This window comes from Megascapheus bottae, chromosome 14 (genome assembly GCF_031878675.1).
Source record: "Megascapheus bottae isolate mThoBot1 chromosome 14, mThoBot2.hap1, whole genome shotgun sequence".
Classification (NCBI taxonomy): domain Eukaryota; kingdom Metazoa; phylum Chordata; class Mammalia; order Rodentia; family Geomyidae; genus Megascapheus; species Megascapheus bottae.
Genome location: NC_143522.1, coordinates 26,255,291 through 26,274,108, shown reverse-complemented (window position 1 = coordinate 26,274,108; position 18,818 = coordinate 26,255,291). Strand labels below are relative to the sequence as shown.

The window sequence follows — 18,818 nt, the reverse complement described above, 5'->3', positions numbered from 1 at the left end:
TCCCTCCATTTCTGTGGCCCTCCTTATCCTCTCAAAGACATAAATAAGACGAAAAAGCAAAACAGAGACGAAGGAAAGTCCTCGTTTCCATTTCCTGGAGTTCATTTTTTGCTTTTTTATTGCTGGGGTAATGTACAGAGTGGTTACAGTTACATTCGCCAGCTAGTAGGTGCATGACTTCTCATACATTGACACCCCTTTTCATGGTTTTGCCCCCATTTCCCTCCCCCCCCACTCCCTTCCTAGAGTTCATTCTGATAAATGGTCTCGCTATGTGTGAATGCCTAGAACGTGGCTTTTAATGTTTTCTTTCTTTTATACCCTGCATGACTGGCGAGAACTGCAGAGGTCTTAGCTCCTGGCACACTCGTCCTAGTCCCATTTCACAGATGGGCAAACAGACATGCAGGCCAGCCCCCCTCCCCTGGCAGCCCCAGCCACTTAGGTCCTGCCTTGTGTTGATCCCACAGACCCAGCGATGGCGGCAGCGGCGTTGGGGCTCCTGTTCACTCCTGCAGAAGGCGTGTCGCCTGGCGCTCCCATTGCAGCTCGTGCTCCTGCTCTTGCTGCTGCTCCTCTTCCTGCTCCCAGCTGGGAATGAGCGGCGCAGCTGTGCTCTGGCCAACAACTTCGCCCGCTCCTTTGCACTCATGCTACGCTACGATGGACCCCCACCCACCTAGCCCACAGAGGCGCACAGGTGAGGTACCTTCTGCAGCTTCCAGCGCGCCCCAGGCTCCTTTTGGGGCTTCCTGCTGGGAAAACTGGAAACAGACCAACTAGAGAGCACAGATCTGCACCGCATGGATGTCTCCGTCGGGTTCCCAGGGCAGATTAACTTTGTATACAGCATTCATCGTCTTTGTCCATTTATGCTAAATGTATTCTGTGTGCAACTACAGATGTGTGTTCAGGATCTCATCAGCTCTGTATGTAGATGCTCGCATTACCATTTATGTATGGTGGCTCATTGTAGATGAGAATTTTCCCATCTGTGTATGTCTCCAGGGGGATGTCATAGTGCTGTGCCATGGCGCTGTGACCCCCCCAACCCCAAACGTGGGGACCATAATCCACCTCTTCTTTGGCAACTTCTTACCCAGAAACCCTAGCACAAAGCCAGATATTAGAGAAAGGTGTCTGAGCTGTTAGCCTATGAAGCAGACAGAATCCAGGGACTTAATTTACCAAGTGAGCACAGAATCTAGTTCCATAACGCCAAGAGATTCCATGCCATGGAGCAGATGCAGAAGCAGCCATCATCAGAGGTGGACACGGTGCTGGACCTGTCCAGCCACAGGTCATGTATGGTTTGGTCCATCATGGGCAGACATGGATGCTTCTTCTGAACTTGCCTGGGCCACAGATGTTATATCCCAATGACCCTGGACAGAAGAGCAGGTGACCTGTCCCTGTTAGCAAACATGGGTCTCTGTGTATTGTTCCTGCCGAAAAGGAAAGGTTAACTTCCACTCAGAAGGGTGAAACCCACTCAGCGTGCAGTGGCCCTAGACAGCCCTGGGAGCGAACTCTGTCCACTCACCTGCTGGTGGGCTGTTTTCTCCATCCAGGTTGAACTTGAGCTGAGGGCAAAGGTGGCGTGTGCAGGTCAGGGGCCAGGGAGGGATGCCTAAGAGGAGAGGAAGGGCTTAGACTGGGGGTGGAGCTTGCCCCAGGGAAGGCCGCCTTCCCATAGAGCCCTTAGCCCCATTGGCCAAGAATGGCCCACAGGAAGCTACCCTGATCACAGGGCTGGTGCATCCAGCTAGAGCTGGGTCCCATACCGACTTGTGCAGAGACCTGCAGGACTCCAGGTTGAGCCTCTAAGCTGGTGGGAAGTGTTTCTTCCTCTCCAAGGGATTTCAGGGTAGCTTAGCTAAGTGCTTTGAAACTGGATCATGTGTTTCCTAAACTGACAATCTTTTTTTTTAAGCAAATACTTTGTGCTCACTCTTTGCCTATGGATTGTTTTTGGGTTTTTTTTTTGCCAGTCCTGGGCTTGAGCTCAGGGCCTGAGCACTGTCCTTGGACTTTCTCAAGGCTAGAGCTCTACCACTTGAGCCTCAGCCCCACTTCCGGCTTTTTTTTCTATGTATGTGGTACTGAGGAATCGAACCTGGGTCTTTGTGCATGCTAGGCAAGCACTCTACCACTAGGCCAAACTCCCGGCCCCTGCCTATGGATTTTTGTCTGTTGAGCTTTGGCTATGAGCCCAGAGGGGATTGGTCCTCAGGCCTTGGATCAGATCTGCAATTGTAGTGTTAGAGACAGAGGCACTTGAAGCTGAGAGGAAACAGGGGCCCTCAAAGGGTTCTGATCTCCCTTGCCATGGCTCTCAAACGCATGCCAATCTCCTCCAGTCCTAGAGTCGGGGAAGGCCAAGCAGCAGCTCTCATATTGGGCCCACTAAGTAGGAAGAGCTGGCATTGTGGTTCAGAAGAGCCATGCTGGGGAGCTTTTGACACTGACAGGAATAGCACTTCTCTCAGGGTGCTGGAAACCCTTTAGGGCCCTTTAGGCCTTTAGGTGGCTGCTTTCCACAGGTCAAGCAGTGGGCCTGGGTGTTCCTTTTCCACTTTCTCACTTCACAGGTCAGAAATCTGAGGCCCAGAGAAAGGGAATGACCCACCCATAGCCACACAGCAGGAACTGCAAGGCCAGATGGGAACCTGACCAGGTCCTTCCCCAGAGAAAAGGCCAGGCGGAGACAGCATTTGTGTGGGGCCCTGGGTTCCATCCTTGGCACTGATATAAAGAAAGTGTGTGCATGTGTAAATGAGGAAAGAAGTGTTTGCTAGAAGTGTGTGTGTGTGTGGGGGGAGGCCTGTTTACATGCTCCTTGGTGTCATGGTGTCATATGTGCAGAGGGTTGGGGAGAATTGCAGCAGTCAAGCTGGTGGGTAGAAATGTGTATATTTTTTAAACTTTGTTACTGATGCCATAAAATGTGCTTGTTTGCATAACTTAAAAGCAAAGAGAGCTGGTATTTTCCTGACTTTTTATCAATTCAGTCGTCATAGGACACAATAAGCCATTTGCAAGGGTTTTCAAATATAATCGGCTTTGCTGAGAGTGGGAACAGATGGCTGCCAACCAGAGCCATGGAGAGGCCGCTGGAGCCCTTGGACTGGGGGCTCGGAAGCCTACACGTCAGCATATGGGTATATGTCCATAGTGTGCGTATAATGTGTGCATTTTTGTGGAGATGGGCGTATGTTTATAACGTATATGTGAGTGTATTTGGGTGTATGTGTATAATGTGTATATATGTGTACATGTGTGTATGTGGGTGTATGTGTGTATATGGGTATATGAGTATAATGTGTGTGTATATGTGTGCGAGCATGTAAGAGAATAGGGGAACAGATCCCAGCAGGTACCCACTGGTTACCCCTTACTGGTCCTCCCTTGTCAGTTCCTTCCTATCTCCAGATGGCCCTCAGAGTGTGCAGATGCAATAAGGCTGGATCTTGGGGAGGCAGCAGCTGAGTGCACCCGGTGAGGCCAGGAGACCCCTGTAGGAGCCCAGTGGAGGGACTGAGGTCCTTGGGTCCAGCGTGGCACTTCAATATGCCCAGCCTAGGGCAGAGTTCAGCGAGGTTTACGGGGTTATAGTAAACAGCCAGAGGTGAGTGTGGTTGTGGGTCTCCACCCTCCTGGCTGTGGAGGAAGTGGGGAAGTGGTTGCTGGGCAATGTCGTCCACTTCCATTTCTTTTTTGTCAGTTGTGGGACTTCAACTCTGGACCTGGGCATTGTCCCTGAGCTCTTCAGCGCAAGGCTACCATGCTACCCCTTGAGCCACAGTACCACTTCCCATTTTCTGGTGGTTAATTGGAGATAAGAGTTTCATAGACTTTTAGTGCCCCGCTGGCTCTGAACCACGATCCTCAGATCTCAGCCTCCTGAGTAGCTAGGATGACATCTCACCCAGCCTCCACTTGCATTTCTTGGGCTCCATTTGTCTTAGCCTTCTGGTAAGAAGTTGATCCCTGGGCATCCAGGGCTAGTCCTCTAGTTTCTAGAGAATTCTGCAGGTCATGTGGGCAGCAGGATGCAGCCGCCTACCTTTCAGGGGTGCCCAGGCTGCGTGAAAATGAGAGGAGAGGAGGAGATGGCACTTGCTCCTTCCCTGGCTTGATGGGAAGGTGAGAAGCCCTGGGAGGCTTTGCAGAGCTGTTCCATGCCCTAGGCGGCCTGGCTGGAGAGGGCACACAGGGGCATAGGACGGGACAGAGGCCAGAGATGGCTACCAAGACAGTGCCACTCACCCTGCACTGAAAAGTCCCGATGACGCTCTTTTATGTTATGTGTACTTAGCGCTATTTAAGAACGATGGAAGTAGACACAGAAAGAGAGAGAGAGACAGAGAGAGACACAAGAGCCCTTTGTGTGCCCCTCCCTGACTCTTTCCCCCTCTACTGGGCAGAAATGCTCTGGGTCTCTATTCCAGGCTTTGTGCTGAAAGATTATGGGTAACTAAGATTGAGGCCCTGCCTTCCTTCAAGGAGCTCCCTGTTCGCGGATGGGTTTGCAGCTCACTAGATTCTGAACCAGACACAGGCCATCACCTTTGGCTTTGTTGTCATCCCTCCCAGAGGTGCTGGCCCCCTGACCCCTTTGCTGGAAGAGCTGCAGGAAAGATGGTGGGGAAGGTCCGGGGAGGCAAGAGGGCCGTACCCTGCATCCAGGAGGTTGCCATGGTTCTCAAGTGGAGAGAGGAGATACATCAAGGAGGAAGCACAGGGAGAGGGCTTGACAAGACACGGGAGGAAGCAGACTGGCTGGGTTTCCGGGGAGAGGAGGCGGGTCCTTGGGCTCTGTTGGCTCTGCTCAGCACAGGCGTGGCAGGAAATCCAAGGCCAAGGCTGTGGATGGGCAGATCCTTAAACACGACAGCATTCGTTGTTATTTCTAGTCCATAGCAAGGGAAAACCTGGCATCTGGAAATAGCAAATTAGAATTTGCTGGTGAACCATTTGTCTGTGAGTTAAGGTTGTCTGTTTCCCCCTCTCACCTCCTGCCTCTGGTTATCCTACAGAGCAAAGGAGCTGAGGGCCCAAGGGAGGCTTTCTTAGAAGGTATTGGGCCAAGGTCCCTGGCTGGGATACCAGTGGCTTCCTTTGAAGCTGGTTATCAGAGATCTTTTCACACTGATGGAGAGTGAGCCTGTCTACTTACTCAGTCCAGCAGGCAGTCCCCTGTTCCCTCGACTCAATCTGATTGTCCCCAGTCCAGATTAGCATGGGGAGGGGGGAAAGTGGGCTACTACCTCGCCTACTGCAGCCCTGGCAGACATGAGTAGTTGAGCATGAGACTTTCTCCTCCTGCTCTCCAGCTTGCATGGATTTCACAGTCCTGAAAACTGTGCCAGGAGCTACAGACAATCTGTCATATTTGTCATGTAAGGAAAAGATCCTCTAATCTAATCTGACATAGTGACATCCAATACTTGTCCCCAAGAAAGACTCTAGATTCTGGACTCCTTTTTTGTTGTTGTCATTGTTTTCCTTTTGCTTTTTCTTTTGTTTCCTTTATTTCTTTCCCTCTCCTTTCTTTTTCTTCTTGTTCCCTCCTTCCTTCCCCTTCCTCCTTTACTGTCTTCCTGTCTTTCCTTTCTTTAGTCTGGTACTTGGGCGGCATATGCAGGAAACCTCTATCACCCACTAGACAGAGCCCTCAGGCTCCTCCCACAGAGGGCTGCAATCAAAGGATGAAAATCAGCTAGCATTTCTCCTCCAGTTCCAGTGCACAAGAGGCATATTTCCTGTATATTGAAATAAGATACGCATTGGATCTTATTTTCAAAAAGACATTTAAAAACAAAAGCTCCTGTTATAAAAGCACATTTTTCAACAGGACTCAGCACCCCGCCCCCGGCCCCCATCCCCAGCACCTGCCTGCCTTTTTTTGGTTGTCATGGCAACATCAAAACTGTTTATAGAATGGTACCCAACCACTCATTCAGACAGAAGATAAATTGCAGAAAGGAGCCTCAGTTTCCTCAAAGGGTCCTTGCTACCTTTCTGGAGTGCTTAGCAACCAGGATACCAGGCCAGTGTGCTCTTATACCTCCATGAAATGAGGGCCAGAGGCCTATGACTCCTCTCTCCTCTCTGATGAAAAAGAGAAGAAAGAGCCACATCTTGAGGACCTGCAGTATTGACCTTGTGTTCAGATGCTGACACGAGACACAGAGAGGGAGAGCAGCCTGCCTACAAGCAAGCGCTGGTAAGCAAGTGGTCAACTTGGGAGCTGAACCAGACATGATGGGTTCTTTCTCTCATGGTGGGGAACTTTTCACCTCAGTTATTCCCACCCCCCCAGGGGCCTCCTAGTTAGCCTGTTGGGGAGAAGAAGGCCTTTCTAGGCTTGTTCCCTGGCCCATGCCTACTACGGAACTTTCTAGTTCACTTTGCCACCATCAGGAGCCAGAAGTACCAGGGGGTAGGTGGAGGTAGACCCGTTGTTTGTCTGCACCTGGAAAAGGCACAGTTCAGGGCTCACTGGGCTCCGAGAAGGCACAGCCTACTTCCCAAGGTGTCTGCCCCCTGAGCAGGCCCAGCTGCTTCCTGGGAGAAGGCAGGATGCAGAGAAGGGGAGGGGGAGGAGGAGGAGGAAGAAGAGGTGTGCATGACCACCACACACACAAAAGCACAGCTGGGCTGCTTGCACTTCCATCCGCATCTCTGAACAATATAGACCCTCTGTGCCTGGTCTATGGAGACCCAGAAGAGCAAGCTGGGCCCTGAAGATTCCCCCGAGCTCCAGTCCTTGACAGGGCATGTAGAAGCAACTTCTGGTCCTCATTGACACGCTCTAGTGTCAGGCATGGTCCATACCCTTTGGAAACTCTTCAGGCTGACTTAGAAATAGTTTCTTCTCTCCCAGGAGAGAGAGATAACCTGCATATAGAGAGGAGAGCTGTGATGGTTGCTGGATTGAGCAACAAATAGACAATTACACACCTGGGTGGGGGGAACCTTGCCAGGATGATTAGATCCTGAGGGGGTCAGAAGGGAGCAGGTGGGTCTAACTGGAGAAAGTAGGCCACAGTGCAGGGAGCATTATTGGGGGCCACACCTTGCCCTGGCCCATTCCTACATTAGTTTTTATTCTCTGCTTCCTGGCTGCCATGGGGTGAGCTGCTCTGCTCCTCCATGTCCTCCCACTGTGATGGACTGAGACTCCTGAAAGCATGAACCACAATAAATCTCTTCTCGCCACCTTTTAGTGTCCTTAGACCTTTCGGTCACAACTGTGTAAAAGGCTCATCTCTGGGACACTCTCTCTCTCTCTCTCTCTCTCTCTCTCTCTCTCTCTCTCTCTCTCTCTCTCTCTTTCTCTCTCTCTCTCCATCCCTCTCTCTCTTTCTTTACAAGCTTCTACTATTACCAGAATGCATGCTTTTCCCTCCTTGCCAGGGCTAGGGCCATAGCACTCATCCTGGGCTCCCCTTCCAGACTGATTCTGTCATCTGCCTTCCCTCTTGACAAAAGCTGCAGGATTGGGGGTCAGAAGCCCCTCAGAGGCGCTAGCCTAGTTCCCACGTCACTGCTCTGAGCCAGTCTGCACAAGCAGGCTTACCCTGCTGTTTTGTTTTGTTTTGTTTTTGTCCACTCTTGGGATATGGACTGGACACTGTCCCTGAGCTCTTTTGCCACTTGAATCATGGCACCACTTCCAGCTTTTCCTATTTATGTGGTACATACTAGGCAAGCGCTTTGTCACTAAGCCACATTCCTAGCCCTTGCCCTGTTTTCTTAAGACCTGGCCTCATTAACCTGTTATCAACCAATTTATAGAACTGGCATGGTGTGTCATTCATTATGGAGCAGATGGTGATGTGGTGTGTGTGTGTGTGTGTGTGTGTGCATGTTTGTGTATATATTTGTGTGTATGCATGTGTGTATGTATGTGTATATAAATGCTGAGTAGTGGGTTTTGGTGTCCAAAATGAATGAATTCCAATATTGAAAATGTTCAATTATGTAAACACCACAGAGGGACCCCATACCTTCTTGTTATATTTGTAATTTTTGAAAAACATGCATTTGCAATAAATTAAGCTTTCTGGGAAAGCAAGCAGTATTGGAGCCAAATGAATGTCTTAGAACATATGTGTCTTATCTCAGTTCATATCAAGTCCAAAAGAAACTGAGAGCCTCCCGCCTCCCAGCCCAGGGGGAAGGCCATGAGGCCCTCATGCCTTCTCGGCTAATGTATGTTCAAGTCACTGAGGCTCCTTTTTCCTCCTGTTCAAGTTGCAAATATCAGTGTTTTAAGAGATGGTTTGATGGATTTACTGGCTAATTTTTTAAAAACATATCTGAACTATGTTTGGAAATAAAAATCTATTTTGGTCTATAAAATACTGCATAGTTTGGAAATTCTTTAATTTTTTTTTGAAACCTGGGGGAGACTAGGGAGAGAGAGGGGAGCCTGGAGAGATGACTGACTTAATCTTACATTCTCTTTTCCAGACAGGCATGGTCTTCATTTGGGCAGAGGTTGAAGTCAGAGCCAGGGTAAACACTGGTGACCCCAGAGCATCCCTAGATGACCTCAATCACTGTCCCCATGGGGCCAAGTAGACTTGAAAAATTCCCAAATGCACACTGGGACAGAGAGAGAGAAAGGGGGGGGGGCAAACAAGCAATCTGGGTAGTATCAAGGTAAGGCAGCCTTTGCAGCGTCTTCTCCGTCTTTCCGCCAAGCCCTAGATCAAAGCCTAGTATGATAGTGTTTGGACCATTGTTTTGGAATTCAGGATCTGCTGTTCCAGCCCACAGTGCACCAGGCAGACTGAGGAGGGGAGAAAGAATGTTCTTGGAGGCATTCATAGGTGACACTGTGCTGTGCTCATGGTAAGATATAAAAATCTAACAGAATACCCCAAATTCTCATCTGATGTTTGCTCTTTTTTTTTTTTCCCCAGTCCTGGGGTTTGAACTCATGGCTTGGGTGCTGGACCTAAGCTCGTTTTACTCAAAGTTAGCACTCTATCACTTGAGACACAGCTTCACGTCTGGCTTTTTTTTTTTTTTTTGGTAGTTTAGTGGAGATAAGTATTTTACAGATTTTTCTGGCTAGGCTGGCTTTGAACCGCGATCCTCAGATCTCAGCTTCCTGGATTAGGTAAGTGTGAACCCGGGTGACCTTTAAGCAGGTTTTGCTCATATGCCACGTGCCACTTCTATTAGCAAAATAACCCAAGCCTGGATCAGAAGTGTGCTACTCAGACCACTGGATTCATCCTCTCGTTTTAATTTACTTCCTTTTACACTCTCAACTTCCTGTGGAAGTAACATTAAACACACGCACGCTTTCTAAATCTACACAGGGCTCGCTCCTATTCCTGGCCGGGTGATTCATTCGTTTTTATGACAGTGTGATTTCTTTTCACAACCAGGCGTCCCCTGGAAGTAATTATGTTACTTCAGTTTTCATCTCTGGCTTCCAGGCCCAACGGTGACATATTTAATTGGGGAGATTCATCATCATCTTGTGGAACACCACCCTCTCCTCCCCCGCCCTACCCTGGTGAAAATGAGAATGTTACTGAACTACTTGGCCCTGGCCTTGCCTGTCATTGTCTTTGCCCTGGACCCCTCTGTGCCTGGAGGTAGCTTTGCCCAGCCTGCTCTATCCTTTAGGCACTGGAGCAGTAGCCCTAACTTGGGTGGGGGGGAGGGGGAATTCTCCCACAGCTGGAAAAACTAACCGCTATCACTCTGGCATGTCCTCCTTCCCTGCTCTGACCTGGTGGCCTTCTGCCTCCGCTTTCCAAGGGAAGGACTCCTCTGCCACCAACAGACATGGAAGGAAATTGCTCTAAATTGTTCTGATGCATAGCCAGTCTCACATGGCGAGTATGGCTTTCCTGGCTTTGAGCATGTGCAAATAATTGAATCTCTTCCTTGGAAGGAGGTGGTGGGGAGAGCTAAGAGAAAAGCTTTGTTTTGTTTTGTCTTTTAATGCTAAATATAGCATGGCATCCTGGCTTGTATTGTGAAACAGTAAAAGGATATTAGAAGAAAATCCCAGTGAAAGGCAAAGTCTAGAGTTTCCATTTACATGACTGCTAGTGTTAATATCGCCTTGTTTTTGTTGATATTGTTGAGCTTGAACTCAAGGCTAATGCCACAGCCCCACTTCATTCTTTTTGGTCATTAATTGGAGATAAGAAGGCACACAGACTTAACTTCCTATACTGGTTTCGAACTGCAGTGATCAGATCTCAGCCTCCTGAGTAGCTAAAATTACAGGCGTGAGCCACCTTTGCCCAACCAATGCGTTAGTTGTTTTTTGTGCCCAGCCCAGTCCTGGGACATGACTTACTTGTCCCTGGCCTCTTCCAGTCTGTCTCTGTTTCTTGTCCTCCATGAGCTCCTATGTTCTTCCTAGGCCTTTAAGCAGAAGCAATGCAGGGCCGAACCTTCGGAAACCATGAGACAAAATAGAGAACGCTTACAACTTTTTATGTCAGGTAAACACAAAATCTACTCATACTGGAGTCATCACTGTGACTTGTCCTACGATGCGATGTCTACATCCTTGGAGGAAGAATCGGGAAGGGTTTGGGAATATGGGTTAGACAAACTCTAGGATGCTGTCAGCAATGCTTAGTGGGCAGTTCTGGTGGGCACTCAGAATGCCCATAGGAATGAAGACAGAGAAGGGCCAGGCGGAGTTTCAGGTAGGAAGGAGAACTCTACTGGGAATAAAACAAGAGAGTATTCGGGTTACATTTGGACAAAGAGTTTGTCTACATTTTATGTATTCGCTGAGCTTTTGCTGTATTTCAGATGACAGCCTAATAAGTCTGGCAGAGGAGGGTGTACGGCAGGCTGACATGCAGGCTGCAGTCTGGGCCTTACTGGATGCTTTGGGCTAGATTTACAGTGAGGATTCAGGCCAAAAACAAGAGCACAAGCTTTTGAAAAATGCAGAGTCTGGCCAGAAAAGGAGTGAGTTGAAAGTTGTAGACATGGAGTTGTTAAGGAGAGTAAATGCATCCCTTTTTGAATTATATTTTTATTGTCTATAAGGAGTTGTACAAAGGAGTTTAATGCAGCCTTAAAAAGAATCCAGGCCTTTTGCACTGAGACACAGGAAAAAATGCCTGGAGGCAGCTCAGGAATTGGCTGAGTGCCAGCACCACGGATTCCAGGATGCAAAGTTGTGAACTTACCGGAAGACGGCACTTTGTGAAAATTGTGAACTCCTTGGAAATCTATACCTTGTGAACAGGGAGTCTCCTCACTTGGCCTCCTGCTTCGGAAAGTGATTTCCTGGGTTCAGCTGCCCCAGCACTCAGCAGCTATGGTGCTAGAAAGCCTGGATAGGGCTGGAGCTGGCAGCAGACTTTGGCATCCAGTCTTGGCGTGATGCATGAGATGCTCATTTTGCAGGTTTGCAGAACATGAGTCATGGAGGTCAGTGGCAGTTTCTACCGAGATTGCAAAAGAAGGCCTGGGAGGCCCGGTCATGTGGGCAAGGTGAAGACCCCTGCAGAGAGCCTCCACATGACTGATGCCTGAAGCTGAGGGTGAAACCAAAGAGGCAGTGCAGCCCCAGGATGCCAGAGATGTCAGGATGTGAAACACATCTACCAAGGAAAGCTACCGGCTGCGAGTGGAGCAGCCCAGGAGAGGCACGGATGGAGGGGTGGGGCTGTCCAGCCCTTTGGGCCCCACATTATGTTACCACCTGTCTTAGATACTGTACATGGAACTATTAAGGTTTAATATTTGCTCTGCTGGTTGTTTTAGTCTGATCCTTCTTCACTGTTCCCCTAATTCTTTTGTGGATGGGAATGTATAATCTGTGCCATTGCTGTTGGATACAGGTAACTTGTTTTTGAATTTCACAAGGGCTTATGGCTAGGAGTTGCTTGAATTTCAGAGAAGACTTTGTACTTGGGTTTTTGACCAACACTGAAACTGTTAAAACACTGGGGACTTGAGCCAAATGCATTTTTTCAATATGAGATGGCCATATCACATGAGGCATGAGCCTCTGAAACGGTGAGCTAAAATAAATGAACCCCTCCTCACTTCTTTGTTTATGGAGGTAGGTTGGTTAAGACAACACAAAGTCTGAATAACACACTGGGGGGTGGGACTGATCAAGTCAGCTCTAGAAGATTAAATTGGTGTTCTTTCTCCACTTGGGATATTGTGCATAATTTGAGGATGCCTCAAGGCTGGGGAAAGAGAATTTACTGTGTTCTTTTCTTAAAGACCTGGGCTTGAAAGGGAGGCTCATGGGAGCATTTTGCAGGCATCCTGAGGCCTGGTAGTTCAGAACTGTGTCCTGATGGGAGCCATAGCCAAGCCCTGGAGTGCAGAGCAGACTCAGCTACACGTGACCTTTGAGAGTGAATTTAACGATCAGAACATCTTCTTATTCTCATGGTTTTGCCGAAGGCATGTTCCAGTCTGACTGAAGGCCCTGGAGACTAAACCCACATTTCCCACAAGCTCCATTTTAACATATGTCAAGCTCTGACTATCCTGGAATTAGGGGCAGGCAAAGATGGAGCCTTTTATAGGAATGCGTACCAAGCAGGCTTAAGAAAATGATAATGCAATATTCATAGCCCGAGGGGCATTTCCACTTGCTTTGCAGCATCTGGCTCTTACAACTGTCAAAGGTTTTCTGTCATACTGAACAAGGCACAAGTGGTGGAAGACCTCTCCAGAGCAGCAAGACGAGCCCACTTGTTGTTTCTTCTGACTGTAATCCAAAACTACCTGGTACCCAAGAGCAAAAAGGCCTTTCAGTTACAGGCGGAGAGTTGGAGAACTCTAGCCCTGAGAACCCAAGATGGCTGGATGGCTGTCCAGCAGGCATAATCGGGCCAAAGCCCTGGGTCAACAGCCTCCTGGTGGCTGCCCAGTCCATAAATTGTCCTGAAAGGCCTCCTACTATGCTCATTGGTAGAAGATGACAGAGTCCAAGTTTCTGAAAGCCAGTGTCTCTGCCAGATGTTCCCTATTAGGGCGCTGTTAAATATTTCATGCTTGCCATTGTGCCCGCACATAAAAGCAGAACAAATCTCTTTGTTTAACATTCCCTGACTGACATCACTGGTGATTAAGCAGTGTACCTATTTTCTCCTAACTATAGCAGACTACCTCTGTGGGATGTTTCGAAAGAGGACAGTCTCTCACCCACAAAGCTCAGTGGGAAGTGTTTTGGTTTTGATGGAGGCAGAGGAAAAAAAAAAGACAGCTCTAGAGATTGAGGTGGGGAAGAAGATGTGTTGAAATTCTCAGATGTGAAAATGAGAAGCTGGAGAAGATAGACTTTTCCTCAGTGCCCACCTATCTACCCATTTATCTACTACTCATGTACACATCCATCCCTCCACACACACACACCCATCCATCCACCCCCACACCCATTTATCTATCCATATGCAAACACATTCATCTGTTCATTTATGAACCTACTCATTCACCTAACCCATGCCCACTCATTCATCTATCCACCTGTTTATCTAACTTATCCATCCATCTATCCATCCATCCATCCATCCATACATACATATACCCCCTCACCCACTCATCCATCCAACAAAACATCTAGCCATCTATTCATTTACAATCTGTTCTTCCATCCATCCATCACCATATATCCATATGTCCCTCTGTCCATTTATCTATCCAGTCAGCTATTTATCCACTTATCTGTTCATCCACTTACTGGATTCATCCACTCATTTGTTCATTCTCTCACATCTCTCTGTCACCCATCCATCAGTCCACTTATCTACTTATTCTACCTACTCATCTACCTATCTATCCATCCACCTATCATTCCATCCATCCACCCATCCATCCTTCAACCAGCCAGCCAACAAGGTATTCTTCCAGTTGTCTGCCCATCCATCCATTCACCTACCTACCCATCTGTCCATTCTTCCATTCATCAATTCATTTATTTTCATTAGTGTAAGGAAGCCACAGGCCATAGGAGGTACATGACCCCAAGAAGCTATAAAAGACAAGGATTGTCTTGTAAATATTCAAGCAGGAAAATGTCCTGCTGACACCACCTTAACCTTCACTCCATTTTTGGACTTCTGACTCTTCAGACCTGTAAGATCATAAATTTATGTTGTTTTTAAGCTTCCAGATCTGTGGAAGTTTGTTATAGCAACAGTAAGAAACTAGCCCATGACCTAATAGCTTCACTGAGCATGTACAAAAAGTATTTTGCATAGAACCTAGAATATCATAAATACTCAAAACAACAACAGCATAAAACAAAACAAAACAAAAAACAAGATTAGTGGAGACCTGAAAATACTGGCATCTCTGTGGCATCCATGGGCACACATCTATACTAGCCAGGAGAGGTGTAGGGTTACGAGGCCCACCTGCCCCACTCTCTCAGTTGACGTTGACCCTGTGAATGAGTCTACCCAAGACTAAAAGAACTGCTTAGCCGAGCCAAACCTGAATTACCGACCCACATATTTATCAGCCTTAATGTTTCCTGCTTGAAGCCACTGGATTTTGGAATAGTTTGTGAAGCAGTTTTGTTGTCATAATTAGATTAATAATTACATCAACTACCAACAAGGCAGAGCTCCTTGTGCCAATTTTGCACAAGAGGAAAATGAGGCTTAGAGAAAGCAGGTTTCCTAGCCTGAGGAAGAGCCAGAACTTTCAATCTAGGGCTGCAGTGGAAGGTAGGACATTTCTTCCTCTGCCCCTATGGCTCAGGGCTGGCTCTACACAGCACCACCTCAGCCTGGCATCTTAGCCTTGCCTTTAGAGATGTTATCCTGGGCCTACCCGAGACTGGGGCTGCTCCAGATAGAGATGAGAAGTATTTCCTCTAATGAAATGGAAATGGTCATTAAGTATGAGCATAAATACTTCATTTCCCACAGAGACTACTTTATCTAGCAGTTTCAAGACTAAATACAAAGCAACACAATACTTTTGTACAAATCTCCTGCCTTTGTGTGTGTGTGTGTGTGTGTGTGTGTGTGTGTGTGTGTGTGTGTGTGCGCGTGCGCTCATGGGGCTTGAACTAGGGCTGGGCGCTGTCCCTGAGCTCTTCAGCTCAAGGTTACCACCCTACCCCTGGGACTGGGCATTGTTCTTGAGCTCTTCAGCTCAAGGCTACTGCCCTAACCTTGAGCCAAGCCCCATTTCCCATTTTCTAGAGGTTAACTGGAGATAACAGTCTCAGGTCCTTTTGTGCCTAGGCTGGCTTTGAACCTTGATCCTCAGATCTCAGCCTCTGACTAGGTAGGATTACAGGTGTGAGCCACCATGCCTGGCTTCCTGCCTTTTTTTTTTTTTGATGTCGTCCAGCTGCTTCCATTTCTCTCCAAGGCTGGCTTCTTATCTTACCCAGAGAAGGCTTTTCTGTAACTGCCATGTCCATAGCATCAAAATTTGCTTGTGACATTTGTTTTTTTTTGTTTTTTTTTTGCCAGTCTTGGGCTTGAGCTCAGGGCATGAACCCTGCCCTTGGACTTTCTCAAGGCCAGAGCTCTATCACTTGAGCCTCAGCACCACTTCCAGCTTTTTTCTATGTATGTGGTACCGAGGAATTGAACCTAGGTCTTCGTGCATGCTAGGCAAGCACTCTACCACTAGGCCAAACTCCTGGCCCCGAAGCTTGTGACATTTGTATAATGATGTGGTCATTATACTCCCAAGATACAGTGGAGAAATGGAGGCTGCCTTGCGATGTGCCATTTCTAAGCCGGATCAGTCCAGCTTCCTGTCATTCTTGAGGACTATCCTCTGCCTCTGCCAGGTCCTTTCTGTGCATCATTTTGGAGCATTGAGGAGAATTGCCCTGACAATGCTACCCAAAGTCCCACACAAACACCACAGGACAAACTCAGGAGATGCTGTTTGTTCTGAGGACTGGATCATGCTTCCTTCTCAGCACTGAATCTGTTGCCCAACTTCTAGATTTCTTTAGCTCCCAGGACAGAGGACTCACTAGCCTCAGTGCCTGGTGCCCAGGCTAAGGACCCAGGCTTGAGCCTGGGGTCCAGCCTTATTCTTACCTGATCAACCGTGTGCTCCTAATATGAGTATGCTGTTCCTGAACCCCCTTCATCTATCCCCAACCCCCAACCTAATGTGCCTCTATTTCATACCAGCAACATATTGGTGAACATGCAGACTCTGATTGATCTTGGCCACTTGCCTGGATGGTGACCTGCTCCTTGTTACCCTCATCACATACCACAATCAGATGGAAATCCTCCTATCTCTGCAACAGGGCTGACCTGCACTCCCTCCCTGCCACAGTGCCAGTGTTTCCACATGGCCATGTCTATGCTCAGGCCTGTGCCAACACCTGCCACTATGACCATCCTCTGCCAAAATACAAAAGACCCTAGAGACACAAAATCTCCTCACCCGAGGACACAGTGTCCAGCCTGGCAGAACACCACCCACCCGGCTTCCGGTGGCAGTGCTCATTTCCAAGCCATACACAAGACCAGATCCTAGAGCTCCAGGGCAGAGGCGGATCTGGCAGGAGAAAAAAAGATTCTGTGACCCATGCCTAAAAATACAAATATTATTCAATTGTCAGCTCTGACAGACTGAGGGCCTGACGCAGAAAGCAGGCCCATGGCAACTGGACACACACTGGGAACCTTTCATTGGGTGGATTAGAATGGATCTAGGCCGACTCCTGGAGACAGAGGGCTCTCTGCTCTGCTTTCTGGATTCTGGGCTGGGATGTGGGTTGGCTCAGATCTGGAAGTAGAGAGCAATGGGCCCCACTATCTGGTCCTGTGTATTTGGACTTCCACCATCTTCTTAATGCCACCAACTATTAGTGGGACTGCAGCTATAAAAGAGAATTTCCCCCCTGAGAGGGAATCTGGAGGCCAAGTCTGCACAGACCTTTTATTTGGGTTCCCAATCAAAGCCAAGTTCCTCCTGTTTCAATAGGTGAAGGAAGATGAGGGCGGTGGCTGAGCCAAGCAGAACTGCCTCTCTGAAGCACTTAGCAGGCTTTAGCTCTTTGTCTTGCCTGAAGCATCCTTCTTCATCTCTGCCTTACTACTCTGGCCCACCCTTCTAGACCCAGCTGAAATGCTGCTTCTCCTATCTTCTTGAGTGGATCTCCTCTCCCTGATCTGTCTTGTCCTTCATGCTGTGGAGTTAGCCAAGCCCCAGCAAGAGGGAGGCCAAGGCAATCAGAGACTTATAGCTCTCTGGTGGTGTTGGAACCACAGAAGACTTTCTGTGACCAGTCCCAAGCTGGGCTTCTACTTGTGGAGGCCAGAAAAACACCTCTTCTTCCCCCATGTGCCAAAACTAGGGTGTCATGTACAAGGAGGCCTCTGCAGCCAGGAGCTCTTCTCCCCACTGCAGGGAAGCTCTGGTCCATGATTTAAAATGCCAGACCCCACACCCCACACTGAGGGAAGCAGTGGAGGGAAGGGCTATGACATTTCTGCACTTAAGTCCACTCCATCCATGATTCTCCAGTCATATTATTTTTCTCCCACATTTATCGGTTTGTGTTGAAGTTGTGTCAACCACAGTGAAAAAGGTCTGTTCAACCTTGGGAGAATTGAGTCCTTACTGGACAGAATAACCCCAGTGGTTTAGAGAGCTTGAAGGAAGAATGATCCCAGGCTCAAGGATGGCTGTCACTGAAGTGGCTTCCAAGATCATCTTTATAGAAGGATCTGGTTAGCCATCCTGTACAAAAAACCTCCAGCCTGAATTCCACACATCCTGCCTAGACTCCTGCCCCACCCAGGCTGCAATTTGTTCCATTTAGCTACAGTTTATAAATGTTAGTTGATTTATCTGCCATGTCCAACCCTACCTTATGACCCAAAGACTCTGAAAGCCTCTATCTTCAATGTTCCTGGCAGGGGAAACAGGACTATCACGTGCTATTCAGATCCCATTAGATCCAGCTGTCCTTGTGACCCGAGTCCATAGCCCTGAGCTGATCAGCTGGGGTTCATGGTCCTTGGAACTGAGCTATATAAATGCCTTCCTGTGATCAACTGGGCATTTGGGCAGCAAGCAGAAGAATCCAGCCTGCCTGGCTTAATCAAGAGAGAGACTGTCATGAGGCTTACATGGCTGAATTACCTAATTTTAGACAGATGGTTCTAGTTATTCTGAGGGTTAGAGGAATATAGGCTGAAAGTGGATCGGTGGATTCCAACTGGGTTTCCAACCTTTTTTTTTTTTGCCAGTCATGGGCCTTGAACTCAAGGCCTGAGCACTGTCCTTGGACTTTTCTCAAGGCTAGCGCTCTACTACCTGAGCCACAGCACCACTTCCATCTTTTTTTTTCTATGTATATGGTACCAAGGAATCAAACCTGGGTCTTCATGCATGCTAGGCATGCACTCTACCACTAGGCCAAACTCCCGGCTCCTGGGTTTCCAATCTTAAGGCACATGGTGATGAGGATCTAGAGACTCAGTAGACTGGGTCAACTGGTCTACCTCCAGCCACATGTCAACCCTTTGATTGTGTTCAATGTTGTGGGAAGGGCGTATTCAATGAATTCTTGAGGGTCCTCATGGTGTTTTGTCTGTGGCTGTCTTACCAACAGGGCACATACTCAGGAATTGTGTGAACTCTAGAACCTCCAACAACAGTTGGCATTAGCAGGCCTCCAGGATAGGCTCTTCAGGGGACCCAGGTTCTATGAGCTACAGGGAGGCATTTGGGTTAATTCCATATTCCAGGCCTGGATGTTAGAGGTATTGATCGAGGTGTGACTTGATTGGCTTTGTTTATCAGGGCACCTTTGTCTGCTCTGGAGTGTTAAGGGCAGGAGGAAAACC

The 18,818-nt window shown here is 48.2% G+C and overlaps 1 protein-coding gene across 4 annotated transcripts in view; it reads left to right on the top strand.

Annotated features, from left to right (window-relative positions):
- Positions 1–18,818, top strand: part of Syne3 (spectrin repeat containing nuclear envelope family member 3) — a 91,062-nt gene that overhangs the window by 56,885 nt on the left and 15,359 nt on the right. For 3 of the 4 annotated variants that reach the window (XM_090344780.1, XM_090344782.1, XM_090344779.1), the window contains one exon: positions 471–1,974. In XM_090344780.1, the coding sequence (XP_090200906.1) occupies positions 471–683 (213 nt within the window). In that variant the 3' untranslated portion in view covers positions 684–1,974. Of the gene's footprint in view, positions 1–470; positions 1,975–18,818 lie in introns of those variants that run through there. The other variant, XM_090344781.1, reaches the window with a different exon arrangement.